Source organism: Schistocerca cancellata, chromosome 4 (genome assembly GCF_023864275.1).
Source record: "Schistocerca cancellata isolate TAMUIC-IGC-003103 chromosome 4, iqSchCanc2.1, whole genome shotgun sequence".
Lineage (NCBI taxonomy): Eukaryota > Metazoa > Arthropoda > Insecta > Orthoptera > Acrididae > Schistocerca > Schistocerca cancellata.
The window spans coordinates 688,613,283-688,630,544 of record NC_064629.1 but is presented as its reverse complement, the minus strand read 5'-3'; the positions used below and the strand labels follow the sequence as shown (position 1 = coordinate 688,630,544).

General features: G+C 43.6%; 1 protein-coding gene across 2 annotated transcripts in view; it reads right to left on the bottom strand.

Moving 5' to 3' along the window:
* LOC126183516 (serine proteinase stubble-like) overlaps window positions 1–17,262 on the bottom strand; it is a 225,804-nt gene that overhangs the window by 57,076 nt on the left and 151,466 nt on the right. For both annotated transcript variants that reach the window (XM_049925571.1, XM_049925572.1), the window contains exon 3: window positions 4,982–6,031. In XM_049925571.1, coding sequence (XP_049781528.1) covers window positions 4,982–6,031 — 1,050 coding nt within the window. The remainder of the gene's footprint in view (window positions 1–4,981; window positions 6,032–17,262) is intronic.

Genomic DNA, 17,262 nt, shown 5'->3' with positions numbered 1-17,262 from the left:
AAAAACTGAGCGAACGGATGTCATCGGACGACCGCTCTGAACAAATTCAACGAACAATGTAGAACATCTTTTTTTTTAAAAAAAAAAAGTGGCTGGCGTTTAAGCCGCTGGATCGAGTTCCGTTCGTCAGTTTTTTTTTAATTTTCAACACAGTCATTTTCTATACTATTTATATTACAATTGATATGATGGGAAAAATACGTGTAATCGGATGAACTTTTATTAAATTTATTTGGCAGTCTACTACTTTTTATTATTACAAATAATATAATATTCATAACTATCGACTAGTAAACGACCAACCGCATGAAGTGATACTGAAAATGTATGCTTGTCCCTGTCTTCAAAACTGTTCGTATTTAATCGAAAGAGAACGAGAAATTGCTTCTCGGAAGACGCTATTAAAATACACTCGATACTGCATAACCAACTATCAGCGCCGACTTTTAAGGAAATACTGCGTTATGCATGGTTTGCTTCCAAATTATCGTCTGAAAGAGAGGTTTTTGAAAATGTTAACGAGATTTGTTTTTCCACGGAAAACGTCAAAAGACCTTGCGTATGTGGAAACATAGCATTTATTCAACGCAGCTGGTGCCGTTTAACTTTGTTTTCCATGTTTTTACGAAAAATACCATCCTGCAACTTGTACTCGTAATGTCGAAAGCGACGATTAATTGCACATCTTTCGAAAGCCGTCTGTGCCGGTCAAAACTAGGAGGTAACAAGTCGTTTCGGGCTCCTTCCAGGTATAAGGGATTTCTCAAATCACGGACAAGCATACATTTTCAGTATCACTTTATGCGTTTGGTCGTTTACTAGTCGATAGTTATGAATATTACATTATTTGTGATAATAAAAATTAGTAGACTACCAAATAACATTGTAAATTTAATAAAAATTCATCCGATTACACGTATTTTCCTCATTATATCAATTGTTATATAAATAGTACAGAAAATGACTGTGTTGAAATAAAAAAAACAGACGAACGGGACCCGATCCACTGATTACGGGCCTTGAACGCTGACGACTCGGCTGCCGCCGCTTCATGGTAAAAATAGCCACGCACAGGTATATATTTGACGACAGGAATTATCTTGCGATTTTCTCAATAACGCTTGAGAAGTACGCGCTACTGCTTACACATTTTGTTGTCCTCGTGGAGTACTACGAGTGTACGAAGTTTGCAGTAAATCCGCGTTCCAAACGTCGTGGCCTCCCCTTGTAAGTGTAGGTCCAGCGTGTCTACCACGCAGACAGGTTGGTTTCAGGCGCTCAACTGGCCTCTGTGTAACCGACACACAGCCATCACTGGCACCGAGGCAACAACCGCCTTCATAAAAAAAACACGACACACCTCCATCCTCCCCCTCAATGCGTTATCGCTGGACACCACTGAAGTCAGAAATTGCTGTGATTTGGGGTGACCGTCCGGAACCAGATCTTCTTTTGACCGTACTTCCTCGTGACCATCTCTGCCAGCAGTCATGTACAGTGGCTAGATTCCTGCCAAGTCTCCCTGCAGTATCGCAGAAGGAACATTCAGCTTCTCGTAGCCTATTGCACGACCTCGTTCAAACTCAGTGAGGTGCTGATAATGGAGTCTTCGTCGCCTTAAAGGCATTCTTGACTAACATCTACTCACGACTTCCAATCTCAAAGATAACTTATGCTATCGTTACAGCAGTATTTAAAGCAAACCTGATTTGAATCCTCATAGTGGCGCTACTAGCGCCACTCTTATGAGTAGACATCACCTTTCAGATGTAGAAACACGCCTACCAACTTTCGTTTACTTCGCTCAACTCCTACTTGGTGTTGCGATTTTCTCCTTCAGTAGATTGTATCCCGTGTGCCTGTGACGTTTCCGTTAGTAACGGAAGTTCTCCATCCACGAGTTGACTGAATGAGTAGACACTAAAATTTCGTTGCTTCTGTTTCCGGTGCGGAAAGCAATCAGACTGTACGCGGTTCATGCGCGGAACGGAAGGCGGATTACGGGCGGTGAGTCAGGAGGCTGGGAACGGTACCCCGTCTACGGCTGCGTCCCATTTCCCAGCCGGCCAGAACAGTTACAGCAGAACGCCAATCTCGGAAAGCCCCTCACGCGTTGCTCTCCACTTCCTCACACGCCTCCTGCGCTGCTGCTGCCGCATAATAACACCTTTCACGTTCATTTGTCTTCATCATCGTCAAGTCCTTGTCTTTTTTAGAAGGGTGTAAAATGTGGATGTTCTTTATTAAAATGATTGCCGTTCACATGAATAATGAATAGCAAACGTCTGTCCAACCAAACCATTTTGATCTTCTAAAACGGAAACATAATAATTCCTGGATTGTTCTATTGAGAACTAAAAAAGTGAAGGTGTTCAGCTGACGGGAAACAAATTAAAACAACTTTTTTTCATGAATGTATGAATGCGGAATGATTTTAAGTTTAAATTCAGACCTCTTCAAAGAAATAACATTGCTGCTGGTGTTAGCTATTACTCTCACTCACGTTAGTTAGCACGCCGCTTCCAGGATTGGGGGAGGTGAGCCGGCTACGGATTTAACGACGAGGGCCGATGTGTCGTCCGACTTGGGTGTGGTTTTTAGGCCGTTCCCACATCCGGCAGGTGGTGTCTGCGTCCCGCCTCAGTTGCACGATTCGCAAACATTTAGAAAACGTCCGCATACTTTCACATGGGAGGTGACGACATGAAAGGATCCGGCCACCCTCGGCCACTAACATTGCGAAATGCAATAATTAACAAGCCTCGTATAGATAAGGGATAAAGACCAGGAAAAAGAAAAGAAGGTGCAGTTGGTGTACGTCACACGGTTATAATGATAGTGCCATTTCCTTAGCTGCCACTTCCCATTGGTTGTTTGTGTTGGTACAGCTTCCGTGACCGTGAAAAGTATTCTTACACTTATATATTTTGCTTATTTGGGGGGAGCAATCTTTCTGCCAATAAGCTCACAAGCTGCGTACGTGGGTCACGGACCGAATGAATTTTTACGTGAAACACAAGTAACTGTAGATACATTGCGTCAGTAGAACCTAATCTCTAGTAGTTGCTCATTTTTGGCATGCAAAATAAATATGGTCACATTAACAGGACTCCCCCAGCTGACTTTGTCTCGCTTCAGAACGTATATCGGGTCAAAGTATAGTTACATATGGACCTTTTGGCATCATTGTTCCACAAGTATAACTTCTTGTGGTAACATAAATTTGTAACTAAGATTAGAAAACTGATTCAGTGATGTTAATTTCTCATTATAGGTACAAAATCCTAGAAATATATTAATTATATATCAATATATTAATTATTTATTAACGCATCAAAATAAGTACAGTATTAAACACTGGTACGGGTTCTACGGCCTAAGAAGTAATCGTATACTTTCGAACCAACTGAAAATTGTTCCGCCAGATCCAAGCGTAAAATCAATAGTAGTTCAACATACTGCTGTAATCAAAGACTGCAAACTTTCATAAGTTTACATGATGCAATTCAGTGAACAGCAGTGAAATGTCATGGATTTGATGAGACACACTAAGTCTCTATATAAATTCAGTCTATTAAATAATAGATTTGTCAACGATTTGCATCCCACGTAGCCTAATATACTCTGCTGAATTTCTGCAGCACCATAAAAACTTTTTGCCTCATTTGATTTGTCCACGATGCATTATGACACATTTTGTGGATTTATATGTGATCTGTCTGTTGGATATAGCAAACCGAGCGCTTGACAACGAAATCACAGATTGTGAGCCGATCTCGCCTTCCTGTTTAGTTCTTCATCGATAGATCCGTTAAAACTTACATTGCTCACTTGAAATAGCTCTGGCACTGAGCAGTACGGGACTTAACTTCTGAGGTCATCAGTCCCCTAGAACTTAGAACTACTTAAACCTAACTAACCTAAGGACATCACACACATGCATGCCAGAGGCAGGATTCGAACCTGCGACCGTAGCGGTCGCGCGGTTCCAGACTGGAGCGCCTAGAAGCGCTTGGCCACTCAGGCCGACTTGAAATAGCGTTTTATTCTTGAATTTACATAACACGGGTAACTTTATTTTTGTTTAGGCAAAATGAAACGTTACAGTTCAATTGATTTTAAAACCTTTGTAAACGCTAACGTGTAGCCCGCATCTCGTGGTCGTGCGGTAGCGTTCTCGCTTCCCACGCCCGGGTTCCCGGGTTCGATTCCCGGCGGGGTCAGGGATTTTCTCTGCCTCGTGATGGCTGGGTGTTGTGTGCTGTCCTTAGGTTAGTTAGGTTTAAGTAGTTCTAAGTTCTAGGGGACTGATGACCATAGATGTTAAGTCCCATAGTGCTCAGAACCATTTGAACCAATGAGCTAACGTGTATTTATGTTTGCACAACAACATTTAGCAACCAAACCGTAAGAGAATGGGAACACCTTGTAAGTGTGCGAATGTATTCGTTCCCTTTAGCCACTTAATTTGTCCTTATTATATAGCCTTCAACATTACATGACGTGCATAGACATCTAAACGCGCACACCTCCAAAAACATACCAACAAACTGTCGGATACCTGATACGCAGAATCAGTGATGTATTTCGTTCAAAAGACGGACAAACAAGCTATGAAGCAAGCGATTATAATGTTTTGGGTCATCAGTGTATTTTTCAACAATGCATACCTTCAGCTGCGGATGCCCATATTATAAAGTTCGCTGTTATTTATTGAGTTGTTGAAACTTCCTGGCAGATTAAAACTGTGTGCCGGACCGAGACTCGAACTCGGGACCTTTGCCTTTCGCGGGCAAGTGCTCTACCAACTGAGCTACCCAAGCACGACCCACGCCCCGTCCTCACACTTTCCCGCGAAAGGCAAAGGTCCCGAGTTCGAGTCTCGGTCCGGCACACAGTTTTAATCTGCCAGGAAGTTTCATATCAGCGCACACACCGCTGCAGAGTGGAAATTCTCATTCTATTGAATTGTTGAACTCACCAGGCGACGGTGAACCTGCTGTCTCTACGAGGGTCCAGGTAACCAGGGAAACGCTGCCAGAGGATGCGGTGGCAGGCGAGGGGGTGGTTGCATTTCTCTCAGAGCCCTGGGACGCGCTCCACACCGTCTGCTGCGTCGTCACACCGCTGGCCGCCAAGGTCGAACTTGGCACAGACTCCGTCGCATTCGTCATAGTTGGCGACGCTGAAGTGGGAGAGACCGTTGTCGTCGTTTGAGGGACTTGGCTGCTCGTCGTAGGCTGCTCGCTGGCCGCACTCGTCGTAGCATACGTGGTGGCCGGTTTGGTGACCGGTTTGGGAGACGGCTCAGTGGCCGGCTTGTTAGTGGGCTTCGTGGATGGCCTGGGGGTCGGCTTGGAAGTTGGCCTGGTTGTTGGCCTAGTACTTGGCCTAGTGGTTGGCTTGGTAGTGGGTTTACCAGTTGGTTTAGTAGTGGGCTTGGTAGTCGGCTTTGTGTAGGGCCCAGTGGACGACTGTGACGGTTTGACCGATACCGCCGGTTTCGTCGCGGTCGGAGTCGTCGGCTTGGCGGAAGTCGGCTTAAAGACGGGAGGCTTCCTGGTGGGCTTTTTGGTGGGTGGCCGCGCTGTCGTGCTGCCAGAAGGCTTCGGTTTGACCGTCGGTCTGCTACTCGTCGGCTTCGTCGGCTTCCTCGGCGTCGTCGTCGTCTGTGTCCTCTCGGTGGTCACAGATGTGGGTTTGGACGTCGTCGCCGCTGCCGTCGTCGTCGTCGTCGTTCCCCTCGTGGCGTCGGTTGTGGTGATGGCAGACGCGGCCGATGCCGCGACTCCTTCGGTGGCAAGAGTGGTGGTGGTGGTGGCGGCCGGAGGCTCGGTGGTGGTGGGCCGGTACAGTACCGACGGCGGCAGGTCGCCGTCCAGGCGGCAGCAGCTGCCGAAGTAGAAGCGGTCGATGCACGTGCCCAGGTGCGTACCGTTCGCCTTGAGGCAAGAGTACGCAAACATGCACGTGCCCGTCTCTCCCGTGCGCCTGCTCACGCAAGGCAGCTGCCGAATGTTGCGACCGGAACCTGCAATCAGACAGGCAAGACTTTCCTCAAAATGCATTTCATTACAATTAAAATGAAATTATTATAACAAAACGAAGTCGTACGACTTAAAACTCTTACGGATATTTTGAACATTCCATAAATTTTACATTTTATCTCGAAAGAGGTTCTGCAGTGGCAGGATAGGGGAGCTACTAGGTTCAAATCGTAAGTCAGCCCTTCCGGTTTTGGTAACCCTAAATCAATCGAGGCATGTTCTAAGACGATCCCTTTCGCAAGTCCACGATAGATTCTGTCCCTAGCCGTTGTTAAAACCGAGTTAACATCCCATTTCTTAACGAACTATCAGCGATTCTGTGATGTTAATGCTATGTATCACGAAACAGAACTGGCTGTAAAATGTTGCTTTCTGGTATATGTTTGTCATAGTAGTCTAATCAATGGTATACACATGACGACTAGCAATACATCCACATTTTCACTTGTGCTTCGCAGCCGAACGTGAGGTATGTGACAGACGATACCGAGTGTACCAGTTTGAGTACCATCCCTCCTTCTCCTCCTCCCTTTGTGACATGAGAATGCTGTTCAGGAATGGGTTCTCCTTGTATGGCTCTTTCTTAGTTCTAAATTCTTGATTTTACTGTAGTGTGGATGAGAAAGTAGGTGAGACCTCGTAACTTTAAGACCTGTCCTTTTCGTGATGTTCAATGTATGTTTTAGTGTCTCCCAGCAGTAATGATAATGAGCGTATGGCATTGGCGACCGGGAGACCCCTCGCGGGGCGGTTCGGCCGCCGCTCCACGAGTGCTTTAACGCCACAACACCCAGTCATCTCGAGGCAGAGAAAATCCCTGACCCCGCCGGGAATCGAACCCGGGACCCCGTGCGTGGGAAGCGAGAACGCTACCGCAAGACCACGAGCCGCGGACTCTCCCAGCAGTAATTCAGCCGTTGTTAACGTTAGGCATCCTTTTCTCGTCTCAATCTATTTCTGTTTCCTTTCATCTAATCTGTTCATCTTACCATATTATTTTTTTGTTCTTCTCTAGTCCTGTCTACTTCTCTTCCAGATTTCATTTTGTTTGTACTCCTGCCATACATTTCTGTTAGGTGTCATTGCTCACATTTGAAAAGACGTAACACGGAAATTACTTAACACAGCATTAAGTAGACTGACAATCTGAAATAAAGTATCATATATTCATTACTGTATAATTACTATTATTATTATTGTTATTATGTACTGATCACACAGTATTCATATTACAATGAATAATTCGTCTATTGGTATTAATAATACTAATATTGTGTACTGCTCATATGCTACACATATTGTAATGTTAACTTACTAAGGAGGTCCTGCTAGGTGAAATATAGACAAATAATTAAATAATTTATGGAGTATATCTGTAACACGTATGATCTAACTACCCACAGTCGTGAGAATTACGCAGCTCATATTGGGACCCTCTCTCATTTGCTTAACCTTTCTTGGTAACAATATGTATAAATATACTGAATGAAAAAAAGAAGACAGTTTACAGTTTAAGATATGTCGACAAATAAATAATTAGAGACGATGCAGGAGGGCCATAAGCTTCATATGTAGAAGGTTGGGGAAATAAATCGATCTTAGCCTTGTTGAAGGAATCAACTGCGCATTTGCTTCTGTTGAGGGACCGACAAGAGTTTTACAAAAATCCCCCATCGTAAATGGATTACGCTGTTTAATAGTTCTTCAAGATCATCTCAGTCTGGCAGCTGCTTTCCATACAACAATTTTAGTGATCGATCCCTCTAACGGTGTTGCGAACGATGATATCGAAATACGTAGTCGTTGCGATCGACTCTAATATCTCATCGCGTAATAAATCAGTGTAGGATCGTTTCCCTTGTTTACGGATGCTACAATACATTTACTATTATTCAAAATCATCTACCAGTCTTGTTGGAAATCCGCCTTCATAAGAAGGCGAAGCGGATACCCGATCTAGCACAGGTGTCGCAGAAGTATAAGAACGAAAGGATAAAATGATTTAAAAAAGGGGAGCAAAGAGTGGTATCACTAGAAGTGACTACAGTTCAGTTTTTCACTGTGAGTTGTCGCAGAAATGAGTGTAGTGAACTGATTATAAAGTTAGAAATACAATTTGACTTGGGAAAGGCCAACTTTATCCATGTGAAAGACATATTTCTCCGCCTGGAAACTATGTGCTTGCTCATAACACAGACACAAATGCACAGGATGTTGCCAGAGCAATACAAATAGCAATGACTGTTCAAATGGCTCTGAGCACTATGGGACTTAACTTCTAAGGTCATCAGTCCCCTAGAACTTAGAACTAATTAAACCTAACTAACCTAAGGACATCACAAACATCCATGCCCGAGGCAGGATTCGAACCTGCGACCGTAGCGGTCACGCGGTTCCAGACCGTAGCGCCTTTAACCGCTTGGCCACCCCGGCCGGCAGCAATGACTGTTATTAGGCACCATCGATCGAGCAGATTAACTCGGTGGATCGCAGGCCTTTAAAGACCATGAAGATCCCTACTGCGGAAGAATGAGTTCGTTGACTGGAAAGATACAGAAATCTACATCTACATCTACATCCATACTCCGCAAGCCACCTGACGGTGTGTGGCGGAGGGTACCTTGAGTACCTCTATCGGTTCTCCCTTCTATTCCAGTCTCGTATTGTTCGTGGAAAGAAGGATTGTCGGTATGCCTCTGTGTGGGCTCTAATCTCTCTGATTTTATCCTCATGGTCTCTTCGCGAGATATACGTAGGAGGGAGCAATATACTGCTTGACTCTTCGGTGAAGGTAAGTTCTCGAAACTTTGACAAAAGCCCGTACCGAGCTACTGAGCGTCTCTCCTCTAGAGTCTTCCACTGGAGTTTATCTATCATCTCCGTAACGCTTTCGCGATTACTAAATGATCCTGTAACGAAGCGCGCTGCTCTTCATTGGATCTTCTCTATATCTTCTATCAACCATATCTGGTACGGATCCCACACTGCTGAGCAGTATTCAAGCAGTGGGCGAACAAGCGTACTGTAACCTACTTCCTTTGTTTTCGGATTGCATTTCCTTAGGATTCTTCCAATGAATCTCAGTCTGGCATCTGCTTTACCGACGATCAACATTATATGATCATTCCATTTTAAATCACTCCTAATGCGTACTCCCAGATAATTTATGGTATTAACTGCTTCCAGTTGCTGACCTGCTATTTTGTAGCTAAATGATAAAGGATCTATCTTTCTGTGTGTTCGCAGCACATTACACTTGTCTACATTGAGATTCAATTGCCATTCCCTGCACCATGCGTCAATTCGCTGCAGATCCTCCTGCATTTCAGTACAATTTTCCATTGTTACAATCTCTCGATACACCACAGCATCATCTGCAAAAAGCCTCAGTGAACTTCTGATGTCATCCACCAGGTCATTTATGTATATTGTGAATAGCAACGGTCCTACGACACTCCCCTGCGGCACACCTGAAATCATTCTTACTTCGGAAGACTTCTCTCCATTGAGAATGACATGCTGCGTCCTGTTATCTAGGAACTCCTCATTCCAATCACACAATTGGTCTGATAGTCCGTATGCTCTTACTTTGTTCATTAAACGACTGTGGGGAACTGTATCGAACGCCTTGCGGAAGTCAAGAAACACGGCATCTACCTGTGAACCCGTGTCTATGGCCCTCTGAGTCTCGTGGACGAATAGCGTGAGCTGGGTTTCACATGACCGTCTTTTTCGAAACCCATGCTGATTCCTACAGAGTAGATTTCTAGTCTCCAGAAAAGTCATTATACTCGAACACAATACGTGTTCCAAAATTCTACAACTGATTGACGTTAGAGATATAGGTTTATAGTTCTGCACATCTGTTCGACGTCCCTTCTTGAAAACGGGGATGACCTGTGCCCTTTTCCAATCCTTTGGAACGCTACGCTCTTCTAGAGACCTACGGTACACCGCTGCAAGAAGGGGGACAAGTTCCTTCGCGTACTCTGTGTAAAATTGAACTGGTATCCCATCAGGTCCAGAGGCCTTTCCTCTTTTGAGCGATTTTAATTGTTTCTCTATCCCTCTGTCGTCTATTTCGATATCTACCATTTTGTCTTACTTGTAGATTAAACATTAATCTATCAATGGAGAATCTGTTCCCAGATTATATTAGAAGGCTGATAATTTCAACATAGGTGCCTATATAACTATTGTACGGAACATACGAAAGTGATCGAGTAATGTGTCGTTTTGCGAAGGAGGATGTACGGAATGAAATACAGAACCTAAAAAGAAAGACATCACATGAACCGGATAATATTCCAATATAAATACTACAAGCTTTTCACATGTAGATAAGTCCATACTTCTGTCAGCTATTAATGCAAGTTTGCCACGGGGGAGAATACAAAAAATTCTACGAAAGACAAACATGATTATTTTAGAAAAGATGAGGTAAAACATCCTTTAGCTACAAAGTGAATTTGTCTCCTAGGCATCTTAGCGAAAGTGTTGGAGAAACTGTTACGCAGCAGGCTGCAAGAGCAAAGACTACTTTATTAACGTATTAATAATGAGTTTTCTTCTAGAGAAGAGAAGCCGATTGAGAATTCTGTCAACGAGGCAATATCTTTAGCAATAATCGCTCCATGCTACACTGATGAGCCAAACCATTATGACCACTGCCCAGCACGAGGTTGAATACCTCCTGATGATACTGCGGTCACGTGACGACATAAGGGAAGAATGTAAGCGAGACAGTCGAAGGGGCAGTCACTATAGCGAAGGTACGGGCCGCAAATGCGGTAATCAACAGATATCAGCGGTTTTGACAGAGGGCACATTGTTGTGGCGCTGCGGCAGGAATCTAGAATCATAGTCCACAAGCCACCTAACGGTGTGTGGCGGAGGGTACTTTCGGTACCGCTACCTGATCCCTCCAACTCTGTTCCACTCGCGAATAGTGCGTGGGAAGAATGATTGTCGGTAAGCCTCTGTATTGGCTCTAATTTCTCGAATTTTCTCCTTGTGGTCAATACGCGAGATACATGTGAGGGGGAAGTAATATGTTGTCCGTCTTTCCCTGAAAAATGCTGTCCCGAAATTTCAGTAGTAAACTCTCCGTAGTGCACGCCCCTCTTGTAACGTCTGCCAATGGAGTTCGTTTAGCATTTCCGTAACGCTCTCTCGCCAGCTAAACGATCCCGTGACGAAACGCGCCGCTCTTCGTTGGATCTTCTCTATCTCCTCTATCAGTCCTACCTGATAGGGGTCCCAGATAGATGAATAATACTCAAGAATCGGGAGAACAAGAGCCTTGTAAGCCACTTCTTTCGTGGATGAGTTACATTTCCTTAAGATTCTTCCGATGAATCTGAGTATGGTGCCTGCTTTTCCCACTATCTGTTTTATGTGGTCATTCCACTTATGGTCGCTCTGGATAATTACTCCTCGATATTTTATGGCAGACGTTGTCTCCAGCTGTTTGTCATCAATACTGCAGCTGTAAAGTGGTGGATTTCTTCTCCTACGGATGCGCAATATGTTACATTTATTCAAGTTCAGGGTCCACTGCTAGTCTGCACCTTTCATCAGTTCTCTGCAGGTCGTTCTGAAAATTATTACTATCTTCTGGCGTTGCTGCTTTGGTATAGACAAAATGGTTCAAATGGCTCTGAGCACTATGGGCCTTAACATCTATGGTCATCAGTCCCCTAGAACTTAGAACTACTTAAACCTAACTAACCTAAGGACATCACACAACACCCAGTCATCACGAGGCAGAGAAAATCCCTGACCCCGCCGGGAAATGGTGTAGACAACAGCATCATCTGCGAATAACCTTAAAGAGCATCCGACGCTTTCTACTAGATCATTTACATATACACATAAACAGCAACGGTCCTATCATATTTCCTTGTGGTACTCCGGATATTACCTTTACATCTGTCGATTTAGTTCCGTTAAGAGCGACGTGTAGATTTCTATCTGCAAGAATTTCTTGAATTCAATCGCAAGTCTGCTCCGATACTCCGTAAACTCGTATTTTTTTTTTTCATTAAGCGGCTATGTGAGACGGTGCCAAATGCCTTACTGAAATCAAGGAACACGGCATCAACCTGAGCACCGTTGTCCACTGCGATGTGGATCTCATGGAGGAACAGAGCGAGCTGAGTTTCGCACGATCTCTGTTTCCGGAATCCATGCTGATTTTTACAGAAGAGAAGTTGATTTTCCAAAAACGTCCTGATTCTTGAGCATGGAACGTGTTCCATAATTCTACGACAGAATGACGTCAACGATACAGGTCTACGGGAATAACCTGCGCTTTTTCCAGTCTTAGGTACCTTTCGTTGCTCAAGGGATCCGATAAATTACTGGTAGAAGAGGAGCAAGTTCTTTCGCGTAATCTTTGTATAATCTTATATGTATTTCATCTGACCCTGACGCCTTTCTCATTGCTCTTCTTACGCTCATTTTTTCTTCGTTCAGCTTTCGTTTGTCAGCTAGGTTTTTACTTCTCTTGAATCTGAGTTGAAGTGCTCCTTGTTTACGTAGCGCTTTTCTAACACGGCTATTAAACCATGGTGGATATTTCCCATCCCTTAAAACCTTTCTCGGAACATACTTGTCAAGGGCGTATTCAACAATGCCTTTGAATTTTTTCCATTTATTCTACACATCTTCGTCCTCGTCACCGAATATTTGATGCTGACTGCTGATTGTAGCTGATTTTCAATTCCGCGATCGATTATCTCAACATCTGCCATTTCAACGTTCGTAAGACGATTGAAAGGAGGGACAGTGTTAAGCTCTTCCGCGGTGAAACATCTCGGAAGACCGAATTCAGTGTTTCGGCCTTCTCTCTGTTATCTTCCGTTTCCGTGTCGGTGTGGTGGCTAAGAGACGATTTTGACCCACTTACTGATTTTACGCTGATTTACAACATGTGAGGCAATACTGACCCTACGACTTATCTTAGAAGAAAGATTAAGGAAAGGCAAACCTACGTTTCTAGCATTTGTAGACTTAGAGAAAGCTTTTGACAATGTTGACTGGAATACTCTCTTTCAAATTCTGAAGGTGGCAGGGGTAAAATACAGGGAGCGAAAGGCTATTTACAATTTGTACAGGAAGCAGATGGCAATTATAAGAGTCGAGGGACATGAAAGGGAGCAGTGGTTGGGAAGGAAGTGAGACAGGGTTGTAGCCTCTCCCCGATGTTATTCAATCTGCATATTGAGCAAGCAGTGAAGGAAACAAAAGAAAAGTTCGGAGTAGGTATTAAAATCCATGGAGAAGAAATAAAAACTTCAAGGTTCGCCTATGACATTGTAATTCTGTCAGGGACAGCAAAGGACTTGGAAGAGCAATTGAACGGAATGGACAGTGTCTTCAAAGGAGGATATAAGATGAACATCAACAAAAGCAAAACGAGGATAATGGAATGTAGTTGAATTAAGTCGGGTAATGCTGAGGGAATTAGATTAGGATATGAGACACTTAAAGTAGTAAAGGAGTTTTGCTATTTGGGGAGCAAAATAACTGATGATGGTCGAAGTAGAGAGGATATAAAAAGTAGACTGGCAATGGCAAGGAAACCGTTTCTGAAGAAGAGAAATTTGTTAACATCCAGTATAGATTTAAGTATCAGGAAGTCGTTTCTGAAAGTATTTGTATGGAGTGTAGCCATGTATGGAAGTGAAACGTGGACGATAAATAGTTTAGACAAGAAGAGAATAGAAGCTTTCGAAATGTGGTGCTACAGAAGAATGCTGAAGATTAGATGGGTAGATCACATAACTAATGAGGAGGTATTGAATAGAATTGGGGAGAAGAGGAGTTTGTGGCACAACTTGACCACCAGAAGAAGGGATCGGTTGGTAGGACATGTTCTGAGGCATCAAGGGATCACCAATTTAGTACTGGAGGGCAGCGTGGAGGGTAAAAATCGTAGAGGGAGACCAAGAGATGAATACACTAAGCAAATTCAGAAGGATGTAGGCTGCAGTAGGTACTGGGAGATGAAGAAGCTTGCACAGGATAGAGTAGCATGGAGAGCTGCATCAAACCAGTCTCAGGACTGAAGACCACAACAACAACAATACTGATTTTACATACGACCAAAATCTCTTAGGGTTTTTACTCACGTCGATTGACGCCTTAATTTCAAAATCATTGAACGCTTTTCTCATTGCTCTTCTTACGCTCATTTTCGCTTCGTTCAGATTTTGTTTGTCAGCTAGGCTTTTCTTTCTCTTGAATCTGAGTTGAAGTGCTCCTTGTTTACGTAGCGCTTTTCTAACACGGCTATTAAACCATGGCGGATCTTTCCCATCCCTTAAAACCTTTCTCGGAACGTACTTGTCAAGGGTGTGTTGAACAATGCCTTTGAATTTTTCCCGTTTATTCTACACATCTTCGTCCTCATCACCGAATATTTGATGCTGACTGCTGAGTATTCTGAACTTTGTATCCTGTCACCCTTGCTGAGCAAATATATTTTCCTACGTTTCTTAACGTTCCTTGTAAGACCCGTCGTCATAGATGCTGTCACAACCTTATGATCCTCTGGGTTAAGTGATTCGATAAGTTCAGGTCTGTTAGTTACCAAGAGGTCTAAGACGTTACTATCACGAGTTGGTTCTCTAACTATCTGCCCAAGGTAAGTTTTGGACAAGACATCCAAAACAATTCCACACGAATCCCTGTCTCTGGTACCAGTTTTGATGGCATTAGACTCCTAATCTATACCTGGCAAGTTGAAGTCACCCCCTATTACAACGGCATGATCAGGAAAAAAACGGCAAAGCTGGTCACCTGTGGGCGTACTACTGTCTTGAGCACCTATGGAAAGTGGCTGAAGGATGGAGAAATGACGAGAAGGCCGTATGGTGTTGGACGACCACGTCTCATCACAAAACGAAGAGGTGGGAGGATCCTTCACTGCGTAATCCAGGGTAGGCAGATCTGACGACAGAGTACAAAGTTGGTGCAAGCACAAGTCTTTCGGAAAACACCGTTTAAAGGCCATTGTTGAACATGGAGCTCCACTTCACACGACCGCTATGTGTTCCTGTGATGACCCAACGACATCGTCAGTTATGATTGCGGTGGGCACAGCATCACCGAGTTTTCACCGTGAATCAATAGAAACGTTTCTTCTGCCGAATGAATAGGGTTTCTTGTTACATCTGGTCGATGACTGGGTCCTTGCACGCAGCCATCCAGGCAAATGGTTGCACGAAACATGCACCGCGCCGCAGATGCAGGCTAGAGATGGTTAGTTCGCGAACGAACGGGTGCAAAGGAACGGTTCACCAAGATGAACGAAAGGACCGAGGAACGAATTAGAAGGAACGATTGGTTCATAGTTCACTTCGGTCGCGGCGATCTACTTATAGTTCCCGGGAACGCGGAACGATCGCTTCATAGTTCACTAGTTCACTTTGGTTGCGGCGGTCACTTGGGCAGTTCTCGTTCCAGCCTCGGTCGCGTGCTCGTCTCAGTCTCGGTCTCCCTCGGCCGCACTCGTCGTTCTCCGCATGACCACCAGTCGCAGTTCCACTGCCGACTGCTCCTCGTTAGTTCAGTATCCAGTTGTTCGTTTCGTTCACTGCGGTCACCTATTTTACATGTGTTCCAAACTGTTCTTGCACTTGGTTCTGGCTATTCAGCGTCCACGACCGGTAATCAAAAAGTGATTTATAGCTACGTAAATTACATAAAAATTACGTTGTATGTAATAGGTGCGTCTTTTCAGGTAACAAAAGTGCATATCAGCTTACTTCATTATATCGATGAACAGTAGAAGACATAGTTATAACAAGGCAAGTTTTTTTTGTTATTCATATATTTTTTGGTTTCATCGACTTGATTTAGCAGCTAACTTTCAATAATTTGCTTAATTTTTAGTGTAAGAAAATGCATATTAAACGATTTTCGTGTATCTTTCATATACAAAACATTACATTTTGGAAGGCTCTAATTATTTTTAAGTTTGGTTGTTTCCAATTTGCATTACCTGCTAGTTTGGTATCTTTGAAAAAAAAAACAAAAAAGGTGGGTGTGGGTCATTTTGGCTCAGTAGGAAAAGCGGTGCCTCTCCATTTGAAAAGACATAGATTGCCACAAAATCGTATTTACTTATTATCTCAAAAACATTTGTTCAGAAGGAGCTTTCAAACCAAAATCTTTACTACTGCGAACTTAATTATTATTATTATTGCTGCATTAACTTTAATAATGCAACATAAAAACCTAATTTTTATTAAGTGTATGACGCAAGTATGAGAAAACCACATTTCATTTTATGCTTCCATAAAGTCTCTACTTCGCCTACGAACTCAGAGACAACGTGAAGTATATATAGGGTGTAAACAATTATTGTTTACAACGTAGCATAGCTATGTAGTGGAAGTCGAAACGAAGAATTTTATACAAAACACTTATGGTCTATTAAGTTGGGAAACAGCCACCAACAGGTTTACAAGACTACATGAGCTATAGCCCATGCACGTCGCGTGAGATTTTCATGTTCTCTTCTACATTGTCATCGATTGTTTCGCAATTGTTGCTTGCATTAGCTTGTTATTTCTTCACTGCCTAATTACTACATGTTTGTCTGTTTGTTGCATCTGCTCGTAATGGGCAACACATCGTCCGTAATTGGCGAGCAGTCTGTACTCGGGGCCGATTTTCCGTGCGCCACTCTATATTATTTCCCTGCGATCAGCCACACAAGACTACAGTTGGCTAAACGAGAGGTTCTGCAGAATCACAGAAATTACTTCTAAAAGTGTGTAAGAATTCTGTAATGAATAAAAACTCTATACTCCAGGGGGGAGGCAAGTGCCCCCTCTTGGTGCCCTCCATCGTTCAGTCACCTACACTACTAGTTTTCAGTTTTTCATAAGAACCATAGACGAAGCACAAATGAACGGTGAACGAGTAAAAATGAACTGTTCCCAAAAACGAACGATCAGCAGTAAACTAGTTCCCAAGGATGAACGAGTTTGCCCATTTCTAATGCAGGTCGGTGAGGGCAGAGTTATGCTGGCAGCCAAGACGCTGGAAGTCGGTATCCACCTTCTCTGTTCATACCTGTCTTCTCTGTTTATGAATAAAGAAGACAGGTACTGACTTCAAGTATCTTGGCTGCCAGCAGAAACAGCTTTGCAGAAGGACAGCTCTCGCAAAGCAACAGGCGGGCGATAGGCCACAGCAGCAG